The 16342-nt window shown below is 37.5% G+C and overlaps 1 protein-coding gene across 1 annotated transcript; it reads right to left on the minus strand.

Annotated features, from left to right (window-relative positions):
- Positions 1–10697: 10697 nt before the first annotated feature.
- On the minus strand, positions 10698–12597 carry il2 (interleukin 2). Its single transcript, XM_084430253.1, has 4 exons — positions 12074–12597; positions 11939–11980; positions 11554–11691; positions 10698–11163 (listed from the first exon to the last, which is right to left on the minus strand). The coding sequence occupies exons 1-4, from the start codon at positions 12227–12229 to the stop codon at positions 11047–11049; spliced, it is 453 nt and encodes a 150-aa protein (XP_084286379.1). The 5' UTR covers positions 12230–12597; the 3' UTR covers positions 10698–11046.
- Between the last annotated feature and the right edge of the window lie 3745 nt (positions 12598–16342).

Raw genomic sequence — 16342 nt, forward strand, 5'->3', positions numbered from 1 at the left:
ATTTGCTGACTGAATAGTGTTTAATTAGTGTAAAATAAATGAAAGAATTGTTTTTATAGTTTTACAATATCAAAACCGTGGTATCATGGCGGCATATTTTTAACTGGTAGTTAAAGGGGTCATATAATGGTACATGCACTTTTACAAGTTGATTGTACTGAAATGTGTGTTGGCAGTGCCTGTACACAACCATCATGTAATGATAAAAATCCATCCAGTGGTCTTTTTTTAATCTCCTTATATGTTTTCCCATCTCAAATCGAGCCGTCTGACCGTGTGACGTCACACGCTCGGACGCCCCTCCCACGATTGTTGATTGACAGCAGCGTTTTAACACAGACCCGCCCTCGCTCGTGAGCGAGCTGTCAATCATAGTCCGCATTGTTGATACGCTGGAGCAGAATGGTGTCTAAGCGATTGTGGTGTTCTGTTCTTGGGTGTAATAACGAACACAGTCATTTTGATGTTCCTAAATCCGAACCGCTGAAGACGCAGTGGCTGAGTTTTGTTTTCGAAGGGAATATTCCCCACGATCAACATCAATGCTTTCATGTTTGTGACTTTGCGCAAATCATTTCACACACCAGACTGCTTTACAAACGAGGTCAGTATAAAGCTGGTTTTGCTAAGAAGCTGCTCCTGAAAAAAGGATCGGTACCAACTATTCGTGTTCCTGCCGCACCTCCAGAAGAAGAAGTGAGTGTAACGTTTTATTAACCTTTATATTAATCTTTGCAAATCGCTTGCATGCTTAATTCATAATCCCAGGTTTATATTGAACAACGCGTTATGGTTATTGTGTTATTAAAACGGTGTACGCACAGAACAGAGGGGCGGGGTCAGCAAAGCTCATTATCATTTAAAGACACATGCACTTAAATGGCGTGCTGAAAACAGAGCTGTTTTTGACCAGGTAAAATGAGTGTTTTCTTACAATACTAATGAGAATTTTTAATTAAAGTATATTACAAACTTTTCAGTTAGACCCTAAAGAATCATAATAACTTGTACAAAAATGGCATTATATGACCCCTTTAAAGGATCGGGTGAAGGGTAATAGCAAAAAAAACAAGACTTTCAACATATTCAACATATTCATATTCATTCTCAAGAAGAGGGGACCAAATACGCCAGAAATCATTTGACCTCCGGCGTAAGTCACAAGTTATTTATTCTAAAGGAAGGAAAATAGCAATTTGATTCATCCACACATTAACAGAAGGAACCACAGAAGAGTTGGACCACAGTGACAGTGACACACGAGATATGCAGATAAGAATGTCAACCCAGGGTTTAGTTTAGTTTGGTACAGTGTGAAATGTTAATAGTTAACCCCGGGTAAATTATGAGCAGTTTGAAACGTGACACAAGATAACCCAGGATTACATTTACCTGGGGTTTAGAATGACCTGGGTTAACTAGTTCAGGTGTGAATAGCTCTCGTGTATCTCTGTTTTGACATCTGGAATGTGGGACACGTTGTAGATGAGAAGTGTGCTTTCTTTTAAGTGCTTTATAGGTCATTTTATTTGTGGTTAGTGACACCCTACTGAGAAACGGGCCACTGCAACGGTGTGTGTTTGTTCAGAGGTAAACATCAGATGTTCAAGTTCCCTGTTCATAACTACAACACAGGAAACCTCAGGGGCTTCCTGTCAAAAGTGTAACTGCATCCAATCGCGTTTAATATGCGTTTATGTTAGTGGGGCTCATGCATGGACCATCTTTTCAATCAATTGTTGCCCATCTTAGTGACGGGACCACGTTTCGCTGTGGAGCAGGTTTGTACGCCGTATGCATCTCTTAAAATGTAGGGAGTGATTCATGCTTTTTGCTTTTTTTTTTGTTCTGGATTAATGCGTTTTGAAGTCTTTGTTTTTCTTTTGGAGCAAATGCGCAGGATCAATGTGCATGTGAATGCATGCAATCAAGCCGTGCTGCAAAAAACGGCCTAAAATGCATTGAGACAGTTGTGCCGTTTAACACGCAGGATGTTTTGTTCTGTCAATGCTTGAACTTGGGGTTGTGGTCAGTTTGTGTCATTCATGTTAAGTGGCCTTTATTTCCATAGCAATGCATTCAGTTATGTTAATATTTTGATTGCAGAATTTAACCGTGGTGAAATAGACTCCAGTTGTGGGGTCTGGAGTCAAAGGTCAAGGATAAAATGCACTTGAACATGGAGCAAGAAGCTCAGAGACGGTATAAGGCGGAGGACGCCATGGAGGCTTGTTTCCGCCACGGAGTAGAAAGGAAAAAAGATAATTACGACTCTCACAAGACTTTTTTTTTTCCCGTAATTGCGAGTTTATATCTCGCAAACCGGACCTTTTTTCCTCAATTTAGAGACATGATCTCGCGATTGCGAGGGATAAAGTCCAAATTGTGTGGCATAAACTCTTAATTCTGAGAAAATCACAATTCTGACTTTTTTTCTTGCTATTGCGAATTCATCTCACAATTCTATGATGTTTTTTTTTCTTCTTAGGAGTGAGAGTTTATATTCTGCTATTCTGACTTTTTTTTCCCCTTAGAATTTTGAGAAATAAACTTGCGATTCTGAGACAAAAAGGTCAGGATTGTGAGAGAAAAAGTTGCAATTACTTCTTTTTTTTTTTTCTTTTTTTTTTCATGGTGGAAACAAGCTTCCATTGACCATTTTGTAAAAAAAAAAAAAAAAAAAGGCAAGGACGTCTATAGTACCTTTAGAGAGCCTGTTATCATTCCCATTCATCCTAGTTGTACGACTTCCAGAAATGGAAGCATGTGGTCAGCAAGTTTTTATCTTAGTGCTTATAGGCACTTTTGTTGTATTTTTGTGTGTTTTATCACCTGTTCTGTAAATGTCATGTGACTGCACAGTAGGGTGGTCCTTATCAAGTCCAATTTTTTTTTTTGTGCAAAATGTTAGTGTCTTAACCTCTTAAACTGTTCCTTTTAACTTCAAAATGAGAAATATGCAAAAATGTTGACAAAAAAAAAAGATATTTAGAGGTAGCTCAATCATGTGGAAGATTGCCTATGTTAAGCTGTGCGGCGTTATTGTGATATGCAAGTAATATTAAAAGTTGCTGCAAATGAACTACATTTTATTGAAATCAGAGCAACACTGACAACAATCTCAAAAAAAGCACAAAGTTTTCAACAATCCCTCATTTCTGATGCTCAGCAGCCAGTGTTGACTTTTTGCAGTCTGGATAGATCCGTCGGTGATCTTCTGCCACATGAAGGAGAAACTGCAATTGTTCTTCAGAGTGTGTGAGATAGCCATTGTATTCTTGAATCAGAGCCACTCCTCTCTCGGCGTGATCATTGACTACTTTCATTGCACGTATGGTTGCCTGTGCCTCCTGATAATCTGCTTGATTCGGCCAAAGTTCCGGGTCAATTTCAAGGAACGTAATGTAATTTTTTAAACCAAAAAATGTGCTCTAAACCCAAACAATAACCAAGGTGATCATCAATAGAAATATGTATTGATTCCACCAGGAAAGGTAAATCTGCTAAACCGGGTCATGGATGGATTCATTAGGATTTGGTTTCTACAATAAGTAAACTGAGATATGCATCTAAAATACATATTTAGGAATATATGGTGCATTAGATGCATTTAAAGCTATTGAGCTACCAGTAATTATGTTACTGCCATAAACGTTGGCATGCTGTATTTTCTTATATAAAGGAACAATTTAAAGGGTTAAGAGCATGACAATTGGAGACTTTAAAAATAAGGACCACCCTACTGCACAGGTAAATGATATCCACGGGGCCAGTTGTTCAAAAGTAATCTGATCAGATTTCGGCTCTCGGATTGGATCAAATCCTCAAAGATGGGTTGTTTAAAAAGAAAAAAGGATTCTGAAATCAGATTAGATCACAAAGTCCAGTCTTGTTCTTGTTTGGTAAAAATTATTATTATTATTAATTTTTTTTTTTTGTCATGTAATATACACACTTTTTTTATTTTGCTCTTGATTAGTTTAACTGTTAAAGTAATGAATTAGAAGTAGACATTAGGCTACATATTAAGCCTTTGGATGCCTACTGTGAAGTAAAAAAGAGAATTTGGCACCGTAATTTATCCCCATAATCCCCAAACAACTGTAAATATCAAACAAAAATATTATATTTAATTCATTTTATCACTTTGTAAACTACATTGGCACAATCATAAGAGATGAACCAGTCAAAAGTTCTTTGTGAGCGAACGCAAAGTCTCTCAGGTGAACTTTTCTGAGAGAACGGCTCATCGTTTCTCCCCATCTCATATTCTTTCTGTCACCATGTCTCTCTTTAAAGGCTCTGTTAGAGCACTAGTAATCCAGATTTGGTAATCTGAGAAGGTGTGTATCTGGATCAGGAGGATCCAATCCAATTTTGCTTTGAAAAACCGGCACACAAGAAGGATTACCTGATCCAGGCTAGCAAAACGTGTGATTTCCTAATCCAGATCATTCTGATCCAGATTAAACTTTTTGAACAACTGGCCCCCGGCAACACTGGTTGGCTGATGGGACCACATGAATACAGACATCTACTATAACACAATGTCAGCCCGCCCCCTGAACACGACTTATAGATTATCAAGACAGAATATGCTAATCATTGACTAGAAGATAACTACACATAAGCTGCATAAATTCACCAACTAACCATTCAGAAATGTCCTGTTGCTTCTACATGTCGTCACTTCTTCTTGAGTCTCTCCATCTTTATCTGACTCCGGTTTGAAACATAAAAGGCTAAAAGTTTTTGAAATTTTCAGTGCGTGTGTGTGTGACGTAAAAGCTGTTGAAGCTCCGCCCCCTGTGCCGGGAGCAGCAGCTCATTTGCATTTAAAGGGACCAAGTGACAATTTTAACATGCTATATAAAAATATCTGTGGGGTGTTTTGAGCTAAAACTTCACACACACACACTCTGGGGACATTAGAGACTTATTTTACATCTTGTGAAAAGGGCATTACACCACCCCTTTAAAAAATGTGTTAGTGTTACTAGATTTGAGAGCAAAATTGTTTAAAATCAGAAAATGCTTCGACGATAATGTCATCGGAGCATGTGTGACAGAAGAGCTTTTTTTAGCAGATATCTTGTAAGCATTCAGTCTCCTCCACCACTTGTCTCTTCCACCGCTTGTTAGACGTAAATAAACATGAATGTAGAATGTACAGTATGTACACATACTTATCATAGCACTGTGCAAGGTCAATTTGATTGAGAAAATAGTTGGATTCATGCTTTTTTCAAAAATGTATTTAATTAATATACAAATTAAATTTTTTTTACTGTTGATTATTCCAGATCTTCGCTCCTTTCAGTCCGATTGACATTCAGTTAGGATTGAGCACAATCAGATTACTCACGATTTTTTGGTTGCATGTAAACGTAGCTATCCACCTTGTTTTCAAAGTCGGCATGAAACAGAAGTTGCGACAGTCTTTTCTTCCCTGTTGTGTCGTATATATTGTATATAGGGGTGGGCGGATCGATACTTTCGATACTGACGTGGTATCGAAAAAGGATCGATCTTCACATAAAAATATCGATCCGAATGTATGTTTTTTGTGTGTTTTTTTACCAGTAATTTTTAGTAATTTAGCACGCAATTTAGTGCAGAAAATAAGCTTCTAAGTGGAAAAATAAGCGAATAGTTGTGTAGGATAGAACTATTTCTCCTAGTCATCTGGATACAAGACGAAACCAATCAATCACAGAGTGTTCGATTTCCGTTTGGGAAACGAAGCCATGCTTGGATGACAGAGAAACAATCGTGAGTTATTTCGCAATAAACTTAAAGTCAGTAAGTTTTTTTTTTTTTTTTTTTTTTAACGAAATTAATATTTTGCATTAAATAGGGGTTATGCGGAACGCCCAACGTTCGAACCGGAAAACAGGTATAAACATTTCCGGTTTGCATTACCGTACGCATCTGCAGCGGTAGGTTATCTCTGAGGTAACTTATTTTGTGCTTTTTTCAGAATACAATTCTTATTTCTGTTTTAATTAAAATGTCACGAATGCTTAAGTATCAGAAAAAAATTTTTTTATAAAAAAAATAAAATGCAGTCTTCATTTGATTGTTTTAATCGTCTGCAAGCAAATGTAAAAGGTTAAACTACTATGATAGCATACAAGTCTAAACTAACTTACTGATAGTTAGCTAACTCTACATCGGGTGCCATTAGCAAAAGCTACATATACAAACTTACATACCTTCATAATCATGAATAAATGAGGAGGCGTAAAAACTTAAATCCTTTATCTAACGGAGTACTCGAGGCTCTGGAAGTCCGTTTGGCAATACGATGTACATCTGAAATGGATAGAATGGGTAGCTCCTGTAAACACCGGCTATAAAAGGTTGCCATTCCTACGCTGTGTTTACCTCAGTAGCTGACGACCGGAAGTAGTTATATCTGTTTTGTAGAACCCGGAAGTATGTTGCGCATAACCCCTATTGATCAAAAGTGACAGTCAAATAATTCTGCATAAAAGAATGGTTATGGTGGTTTCCACAAAAATATGAAACTGTTTTCAACATTGATCATAATAATAAGACTGATAATCATGAAGACTGGAGTAATGATGCTGAAAATTCAGCTTTGATCACAGGAATAAATTACAGTTTACTATGAAATTGTAATAATATTACAGTTTTTACTGTATTTTTGCTCACATGAATGCAGAAGCTAATTAAAAATCTTACAGACCCCAAACCTTTGAACAGTATAGGCTAGTGAACAATAGTGCATTTACTATAATTAGGGTAGTTTGGTAAAAGTCACTGACTAATTACAGGCGAGTTGAGAGCACGAATCACAAAATATTGAAAACGTCTTCAGATTTAGCATATTAATGATGCATTCACCTCATAAATCACGACACACTGCTCTAGCGTGCACATGTACGGTCAAGTGCATGCTTTTAAAATTAAAAAGTATATTTATCGGTGTCGATATTGGCCCTGTATTTACTTGGTATCGGATCGATACCGAATTTTGCAGCATCGCCCACCTCTAGTCGTATATCCGAGTGAAACGCTTCTGGAACAGGAACTAATGTGGGCGGGGCTTGATTTTGTCTGTGGGGATTTGATTGGCTGGTTGTGGTTTGCTATTGGCTGATCTCATGTGAGTGACAGGTTGCCCCGCAGGTTGGGAAGTTATTCTGATTCAGGATTATTTACGAGGCACATTAAATCATTTATAATGATGATTTATGGTGACTTTCTTGTCCTCCACTTCCAGTTAATTTTAGCTCTACAAAAAAAGTGTTATGTTACTTGATTTATTACAGAACTGGTATTTGTATCATATTATATCATTTAATTTTAAATCTGTTATCATAATCATAGCACAAATGGTTTTACCGTTTAACCGCACTGTTATTCTTCTATTTATTAACCTAAATGAAGTCTTGAACGTTCACAGATAATAGCTTCTGTGTTGCAAAATAAGCTGATTTAAGTCTTTCCCTATTCATGTTCTGGCATGTTCTTGCATGACTAGGGAGAAAAGCTGGCTGGAGGCGTTTTAAGATTGTCCACAGACTCCACAGATGTTCCTACAAGGGAGTTTAATCTTGGAATTGGGAATTATGAGGCACAGACGTATGGACTTCTTTTTTTATGGCTCTTTTTTGGCAGACTGAAGATCTGCATTCATTCAACTCCATTGAGAGAAATCTGGCATGAGGGTGAGTTATTGATCACTCTAAAAATGGCTGGGGTAAAAACAACCCAATTGGCAACCCAGCGCTGGATATATATTGGACAGAACACATACTGGGTTAAACTAACCCAGTGACATTTTAACCCAGCAGGCTGGGTTGTTGAGAAACCCAAGATGTAGTAATTTTTTACCATTAATGGATTTGCCATTCTGGGTTATTTTTGCTGGGTTATTCTTATCATTTCACCTGTGCTTTACTGTAAAACTATGAATTAAGAAATAACGGAGAACATGTCCACACTGTTAAAATAATAATTTTTAATGCTTGTCAACTGACATTCACAAATGTGTTAAAATTGGCAGCAATGACAACAAACTGCACATTAAATTTAAATGCAAAAATCATTTAGTGCTGACATCAAAGTAGTTAAATATTGTCTATTAGATTTTTGCAACATCATATATGTGACCCTGGACCACAAAACCAGTCACATGGCTCAACTTTTTGAAATTGAGATTGATATGTCATATGAAAGCTGAATAAATAAGCCGTCCATTGATGTGTGGTTTGTTAGGATAGGGCAATATTTGGTCGAGATTCGACTGTTTGTAAATCTGGAATCTGAGGGTGCAAAAAAATCGAAACATTGAGAAAATCTCCTTTAAAGTTGTTCATTTATGTTGGCGATTGTGCCGCATTCACTCACACAAATACATGTTTTATATATTTACGGCAGGAAATTTACCAAATATCTTCACGGAACATGATCTTTACTTAATATCCTAATGATTTTTGGCATAAAAGAAAAATCAATCATTTTGACCCGTACAATGTATTGTTGGCTATCGCCACAGATATACCCGTGCGACTCGTGACCCAGGGTCACACACGTACGTTCCTCACGCTGAGCTGATATCGAGCAGGTATTGTCAGTGTTAGCTCAGGCGCTTGAGATCTTGCAGTTGGTTGTAACTCAGATAGTATCAGTTCATGGTTTAAAGGGCTCAACCACATAAACTCTCACATGTGGGCCAATTTATATATTTATTTATTTTCGGTTCCTGTCTTGTTTGCTGCGCTGGCGGGCCGTCCCGTCATCCCACATCCCCCTTTATCCCTGCACATTTCCTGATCAGGAAGGTGGGCGTTAGTCTTGAGCAATCATCGCCTGGGATCAACTTTTAAAGCAGTGAAATAAATGCACAAGCACTGTGGTTTAGTGCTGCTCAGTGTTGTGCGTTTGGTTTTTGGGGTGATTGGGACCCACGCAGGAACCTTATAGAGGTGCCCACACACAACCTGAAAGAGTTTGTTTATGCTGTAAAGTGCAGTTTAATCATTTCCCTTCACACCTTCCAGGAAGGAAGGCAGTGTTTGCCATGTCAAGTATCACTACTTCGTTTGCTCATACTTACAGGATTAGAGATTTCAACACTTACCTAAGTAATAAGCTTTGACACTAAACACGTGCTGCGCCGTTTGTTCTGCGGACATGAGTAATGCCTCAAATCACTAGGCTTGTTAATAAAAGTAATCAAATGTATGGTTTTGTAGACAATTATACACATTGAATGCATCACATAAGACCTCAGTGTTATTTATTCTTTCATTTTATTTTTATTAACTTTAAAAGAAATATAAGAATCTCCCATTTAAATTTTTTTTTGTGCAAACTTTATAAGAAATAAAATTGATCAATTATTTATTCATTCAGTCATTTTTGTAAACTTTATAAGAAATACATATTTCTGCCATTGACCATTTAGTGCTAATTTATTTTTATGCAAATTAAATAAATAAAAATATCCCATTGACCATTTATTTGTTTATTTTTGTTAACTTGATAAAAGACATATTTGTGCCATTGACCATTTATTGTTAATTTATTTTTTATGCAAATTAAATAAATAAAAATCTCCCATTGACCATTTATTGTTAATTAATTTTTTATGCAAATTAAATAAATAAAAATCTCCCATTGACCATTTATTGTTAATTTATTTTTTATGCAAATTAAATAACTAAAAATCTCCCATTGACCATTTATTGTTAATTTATTTTTTATGCAAATTAAATAACTAAAAATCTCCCATTGACCATTTATTGTTAATTTATTTTTTATGCAAATTAAATAAATAAAAATCTCCCATTGACCATTTATTTGTTTATTTTTGTAAACTTGATTTTAAAAAAAAAACATAATTCTGACATTGACCATTGATTAATTTATTTTTTGCACACACACACACACAAAAAAAAATCTCCCATTGACCATTTGTTTATTTTTCTAAACTTTATAAGAAATATTTGAAAAGCTCCCATTGACACTGACATAATTTTCCACGTTTCCAATGTTACCCGCATTGATGACATCATTGGAATATTTATTAAATGGCTTGCATTCCTTGCACGTTCATGCATTCACAGCCAGTGATCGTGTTAACGGTGCCGACAGAAAACAAGACAAGCACTGATGCCCCAAAAACATCCACTTTTGCTGCGTTGCAAGCACTGCTATTTAAAAAAAAAACATATTTAACAACATTTAAAGTTGTTCTGGACAGACGCCCTCTGCTGTCAGGCCAGGAGTGAGTAACGTGTTATAATGTAGAGAGACAAAAGTGCCTGACCGCAACTACATCACATGAAGTGAACCAGAACGCATGCTAAAGGAACGTGCCATAACTGATAACTCTAATTCAGTGTAACGATGAGCATCCCAGTGTGGTTTAGGTGGGCAAGAGTGATGACTTATTAGTAGTAGGTGTAGAAAATATTTTCCAGGCATGTTTCCCATTGCTTGTCATAGAACGTGTGATCGGGGACTTTCCCACTGAGTTCACACACACACACGATGTCCACCTTAGCGATGAAACGGGGTCAAACGCTCAAATAAACGCAGTTTATATGTAGGTCAGGGGGTCAGAATCGAAATCAGCAGTCGTGTTTTTAGCACCTGTGACGGCCGCGTAATAAAACCCACTCGATGACTGAAATCAGTGAAATCTCAAGCTTTTAGAAGAATTCGGTTCACATTTTTTTTTATTGTAAAACAAATAGCAGACGTTCAAATAAATAATCAATTTATAATTCAATAATAATTCAAATAAATATTAATAAAATAATAAATACATAAATAACAAGCAAAGCTTATGTAATACATTCTAGTGCTTTTTTTTTTTTTTAAACAAAATACAACTCAGAGAACTGGCAACATGTCGGTCTTCATGGAAGTTACATAAACATCTATATCAAGGATACATTCATAGCACTGCAATGTATAAAGACATTATTTAAATAGTTGAAGTTTTTTTTTTCTAAACATGGTCTAGAAATAGCTGCAAACCCAAAGCCTGCAGCGATCGAGAGCGGGTTAACTTTCACTTAATCCCCATCGCTCCACCAGAGTTTTGATGTCTTCTAGAGACTCCACAGCATTTTTTGTGGGGTACGCCTCGCAGGCTTTGCATGTGCTTGGGCTCGGTGTAGTCTGGAGAGAGGAGGAGAAGAGAGAACAATATGAGTCTTCACTCTCAAAACATAAGGGTTTCTCAGAGATGCCACAGAAGAGTAATAGGTTCCCCAAAGAAACGTGCAGTTATTACACATCTAAAGAACATATTTCCACTATAAGGTTCAAAAAGGAATTTTTTTTTTTTTAAGCGATTTCACAGAAGAAACATTTTTCACTTTCAGTGAACAGAATAAAAAACTTTTTTTTTTTTGCATTATTAAGAACCTTCTTTGTGGAACCAATGATGACTTTTAACCAACTTTTATTTTTAAGAAAGTATCACCAATCACGGTCATCGCTACTTTTTAGGCCTAATTGATAAAATATATAAAAATTGGGTGTTGACGTTGATTAAATTTCACTTACTTCATTCTTTGCTTTATCCAGTCCGCTGTAGAGGTTTTCGAAGACATTGAAGTCACCTTCGTCATCTTCCAGATCGCATTCTTTTCGAATTACATTTAGCTCACTGATAGTGCAGCTCAGAGCTGAAGACAAACATTTCTTGAAAGAAACAGAGAGAAAGAGTGTGTTAGGCCTGGAGTTTTAGCTTGCAGAGCGCATCTCCTCTTCTGTCTCTCTCAGCTGCTCGTGTGTGTGTGTTGTGTGTGTGTGTGTGTGAGAATTGTTGTGAGAGCTGGCTTGAGGTTTGGCTTTCTCGTAGTAACCTCCTTCCTGTGTGAGTGATCTATCTCTCTTCAGCAAGCAAACTGATGTTTAAAGCTAAAATTAAATAAAAGAGTTCGCTTACCTCATCAATGTCATCAGGAGAGTAGATTTCCGTGTCGTATGGCTGTAAAATAAAAAATAAAAATTAAGCATAAATGCATGAACAGTTTAAAATGGTTTGATATTGCTGGGTGTTTTAAAAGCTGATAATACTTACACAATTGTCTCTAAGAACATTTTTAACTTCTTTAAGTGCATCAAGTATCTCCTCTTTTGTCTGTGCTTTCTCATCGACCTCTCGTTTGACAGGCTGGGCGCTCAGGCAGCAAACCAGCGCCAGTGTCAGGGCACAAATCCAGTGTAGAGCAGACATGGTGTCGTGGAAGTCCTTCGAGGTTCGAGTCACCTGCTGGATGGTTATCCTCAGTGCACAAGTGCAAGTGACTCGTAACCTGCTCGTGTTGGTCTATATATTGACAGCACTTGGAAAAATGAATGGGTGGGCAGAAAGAGATATTAGCGAATACAATCAACTGCTGGAGTTTTTTTTTTTTCCTTTTGATGACTGTTGGGATTTTTCTTATTGCTCTTTCTCCCTCATCTAGCCCCCACCCCCCTGTCCTTCCACCCTGTGTGTGTGTGTGTGTGTGTGTGTGTGTGAACACATAGAGTTTTTTTTACACAGATGCCATATTCTGAATGTGGTAAAGTAGTCACCAATAAACAGTGACAAACTTAAGTTAAAATATTTAGTCAAGTGTCCTGTCCCCTCCGATGTGATGCATGTATTTGGCATTAGATCATACTATTGCACACCCATTACATCATAGATGATATCAGGTCATTGCTTGTGTGGGTTTGCTCTAGTTCATTGCATAGGAAACCCTCAGTAAATGCTACTTTATACATTTAAAAAAAAAAATGTTTATGTTGGGTGAGAAACCGCTAGTACATTTGGCAAAAAATACAAGGAAATGCCGTGAAATTTTTTATCTTTGGAGTGAAAATAATTTTTTACAGTGTAGGTTTCTTGTGTAAAAATGATGGCAGACAGCAGTGTGGGCGCTTTGAGCCATTGCATTGGTGGATATGTGTCTGTGTCTGAAGGTAGTGCATGGTGTCGAACGATACAATGGTGCGCTGGATGAAAGACATCCAGTCATGTTCACAATGGACACAATGGACATGATCCCAGATAATTCCTGGACAAACTGTTTTAAAGTCATGCCAATGTTTTGAAAGCTCCACGGTGTTACAGTTTTTGGGGAATTGACCTACATATGGCTTAATTACACTTTTAGAAGAAAAAGGGTTCTGTCAGGCACTTCATATATATAGAACCTTAAAGAGGTTTCGTTAGACTGGGACGATTGTGGATAAATTGAGAATCATGATTTTTTTTTTTTTTTTTTTTTTAATAGATAGAAATCTCGATTCTGAACCAAGTGAGCCTCGATCGCCCCCCGGTGGCTGGTCCCAGTATAGGTCACAAACCCTGAGTCTCGATCGCCCCCCCCCCGGTGGCTGGTCCCAGTATAGGTCACAAACCCTGAGTCTCGATCGCCCCCCGGTGGCTGGTCCCAGTATAGGTCACAAACCCTGAGTCTCGATCGCCCCCCGGTGGCTGGTCCCAGTATAGGTCATAAACCCTGAGTCTCGATCGCCCCCCGGTGGCTGGTCCCAGTATAGCTCATAAACCCTGAGTCTCGATCGCCCCCCGGTGGCTGGTCCCAGTGTAGCTCATAAACCCTGAGTCTCGATCGCCCCCCGGTGGCTGGTCCCAGTATAGCTCATAAACCCTGAGTCTCGATCGCCCCCCGGTGGCTGGTCCCAGTATAGCTCATAAACCCTGAGTCTCGATCGCCCCCCGGTGGCTGGTCCCAGTATATCTCATAAACCCCGCCCTCTCCATGTAGTCTAATGGGACGCGAGGAAAACTAAACAATCGAATTACACTTTTAAATAATGTTTTCTGTCAATTTAGGTAGTTTAAGTTTAAGTGTTCGTTTTTTTAAATAAGTTTGGTCTTAGTTATTTGATGCTATAAAAACGGGAATGTGACGTCATGATTGACAGCTGTGATTGACAGCTTCTCTAAACGAAGCATTCACTGGGGCACCGAGGATTTTCGGGAGGAGATTGGAGCTTTAGCTTTAATTTATATATTTCCATAACTGTTTATTTCACACCGACATAATCACGGCCCAAATCAGTGCCATTTTTGGGGATTTTGGAGAGTGAAGGTGTGTTACCCATTTTTTTACAGTCTAAACAAAGTAACGTAATTTACTAGAGGTTCTGACTAAATGTTAATTGCTGCAGTCTATCTAAAATGTTTAATTAATCTCAATGAATTATTATTATTTTATTTTTTTTGAGTGAATGATTCAATGACTCATTAATGACTCATTAATAGTCACTTGTCGCCACCTGGTGGTGTAACAAAGTAATCTGAATTTAAACATTGAATTTATGTTTTAAGCGTTAAGTTGCTTTCAACATGTGATTTACTCTATTTCGATCGCTACCGTAGACATCAGTGTTTATATCTAAACTATAAACTTTTATCCCAGTACTTCGGTGATATGAATATTTGTAACACAGAAATAACAATACTGTGTCATTGAAAAGACTGTTTTGTGAAGCTGTTTCATACCTATAACATCTGCTCTCTGTGGATCAGCGATTTAAACACAGATTTGAATGTTTACGGTGTGATTTTGTCAAAGATTTAAAACACAGAGCCGAATCGTTGTCGTTTAGGAATGAGATCACGTGGGAGTTTGAATAGAGATCGCGATCTTTTAAATCTTTTAGATCTAGGTTCTATCACAGTATTAATTTATGGATTTAGGTTTAATTCATTGTCAATTTTAATTAAATGTAATGAATCAAGCAGCTCGTAAACATACTTTATCACTAGAATAAAAAAACTGAAGTAACATGTTAAGCATGAAAGTATTACGCAAACACATTTCTCCTTATATAGAACCTTTTTGGTATAAAGGGTTCTTTAAAATTGAGTCTAGAACCATAGAGTTCTATATAGAACCGCACAGAACCTTTTTTTTTTCTTTTTTTTCTAAGAGTATATAGTTGTTTCTGCATATTAATAATAATAATTCGTTACATTTATATAGCGCTTTTATATAGCGATATTAAACTGAATCAGAAAGCATTTCAATATATAAAAAAAAAAAAAAAAAGTCTGTTTTATTTATTAAATGCTTTGAAACATATTATGAAAAGCTCTATACAAATAAACTTGACATTAGCTATGTGTCCATCCGAAGCTGAGAATTAAATTTATGCGCGCAAAATTGAAACGTTGCATAAAAGGTTTGTAAATAAAGCAGTGTTTCCATCCCATGTGCTCAAGGGAACAGAATTACCACTTGCTTCTGTAATAAAAACAGAAGTTGCTGCAATCGGGGGAAGCCTCTGTGACTCTTCTTTCCTCCTTCATAAATGACTTAACAAAATGCACTAAACGCTGTCATGTTCTCTTGCGTTCGCATGTCTGGAAGAAATTAAAACCAAATCATTCTGAAGACAGACTTTTTATTTATTCAGTAAAAGTTTTTCCATCACAGTTTATGCACATTTCTTCTTACTGGATAAAAAAAAATGTATCCGTCTCAACTATGCTCATATGTGTTTTGGGGGGAAATTTAAGCGCATTTTGACTGGGATGACCACCCATTGACCCGTGTCCTGAAAGAAGTAAGAAGTGTCCCGCATTTTTAAAACAGAAACATGTGGTTGCCATTGAAGATTCATTAGCGCAGCCATCAGGTTCTAGAGCCAGTGTTGATCTCACCAAAAGTCGTTAAATACAGCAACACCTGCCAAAGATTTCGTCTGGACACGCACTTGTTAACCTCCTAATAAAACCTGCCAGATCTAGCAAAAATACCCGTTCAAGATGCACTAAATCTTCCTACAACTACTAGCCTGTTATTGAGTTCATCATATTTAGTAAATCACATCGTATCACTCAAACCTGGTCAAATCCATAGACAGTAAAAGAAATGGACACAGCGGAGACAAGTGAAGTCAATTAGAAGCACTCTCTTCCTGATGGTCGAGCGTACTGCGCAGACTCACGCTGAGCTTGACGACGTAGATGTGACGTGAGCAACCCGTCTGTCTTCTAGTAGCTGTGCCAAGAGAAATCTGAATCATTCCCTTCTGAATCTTGCAGAGACGGAGTGTGACGAGCTGTCCATGAGCTAGGAGCAGGAGCAAATTTATGACTCTCTATGGGCTTCTCCCTTGACTTTATCAGACTTTATACCTCCACGTCCCCCCGATTGCCCGCAAGCTTCTCCTCCTGTCCATACGGTAATCTCTCTACTGTGCGACAGAGAGTCGCGTGGTTATGACGCAATCGTTAGCCTATTTTTACAAAAACTGCTTCTACGGGGCCATAACGTAAGACACAAGGTAATGGAGCCTTTTATACATTGTCGTGTTTCTTTAGAAA

Source organism: Rutilus rutilus (assembly GCF_951802725.1).
Source record: "Rutilus rutilus genome assembly, chromosome: 14".
NCBI lineage: Eukaryota > Metazoa > Chordata > Actinopteri > Cypriniformes > Leuciscidae > Rutilus > Rutilus rutilus.

Excerpts from the sequence above, each read along its gene's own strand:
- il2 (XM_084430253.1), bottom strand. The coding sequence starts at position 12,229 with ATGTCTGCTCTACACTGGATTTGTGCCCTGACACTGGCGCTGGTTTGC. Across the intron at positions 11,692-11,938 it reads CTCCTGATGACATTGATGAG|AAATGTTTGTCTTCAGCTCT; the intron begins GTAAGCGAACTC and ends GTTTCTTTCAAG. Across the intron at positions 11,164-11,553 it reads TGGATAAAGCAAAGAATGAA|ACTACACCGAGCCCAAGCAC; the intron begins GTAAGTGAAATT and ends TCCTCTCTCCAG.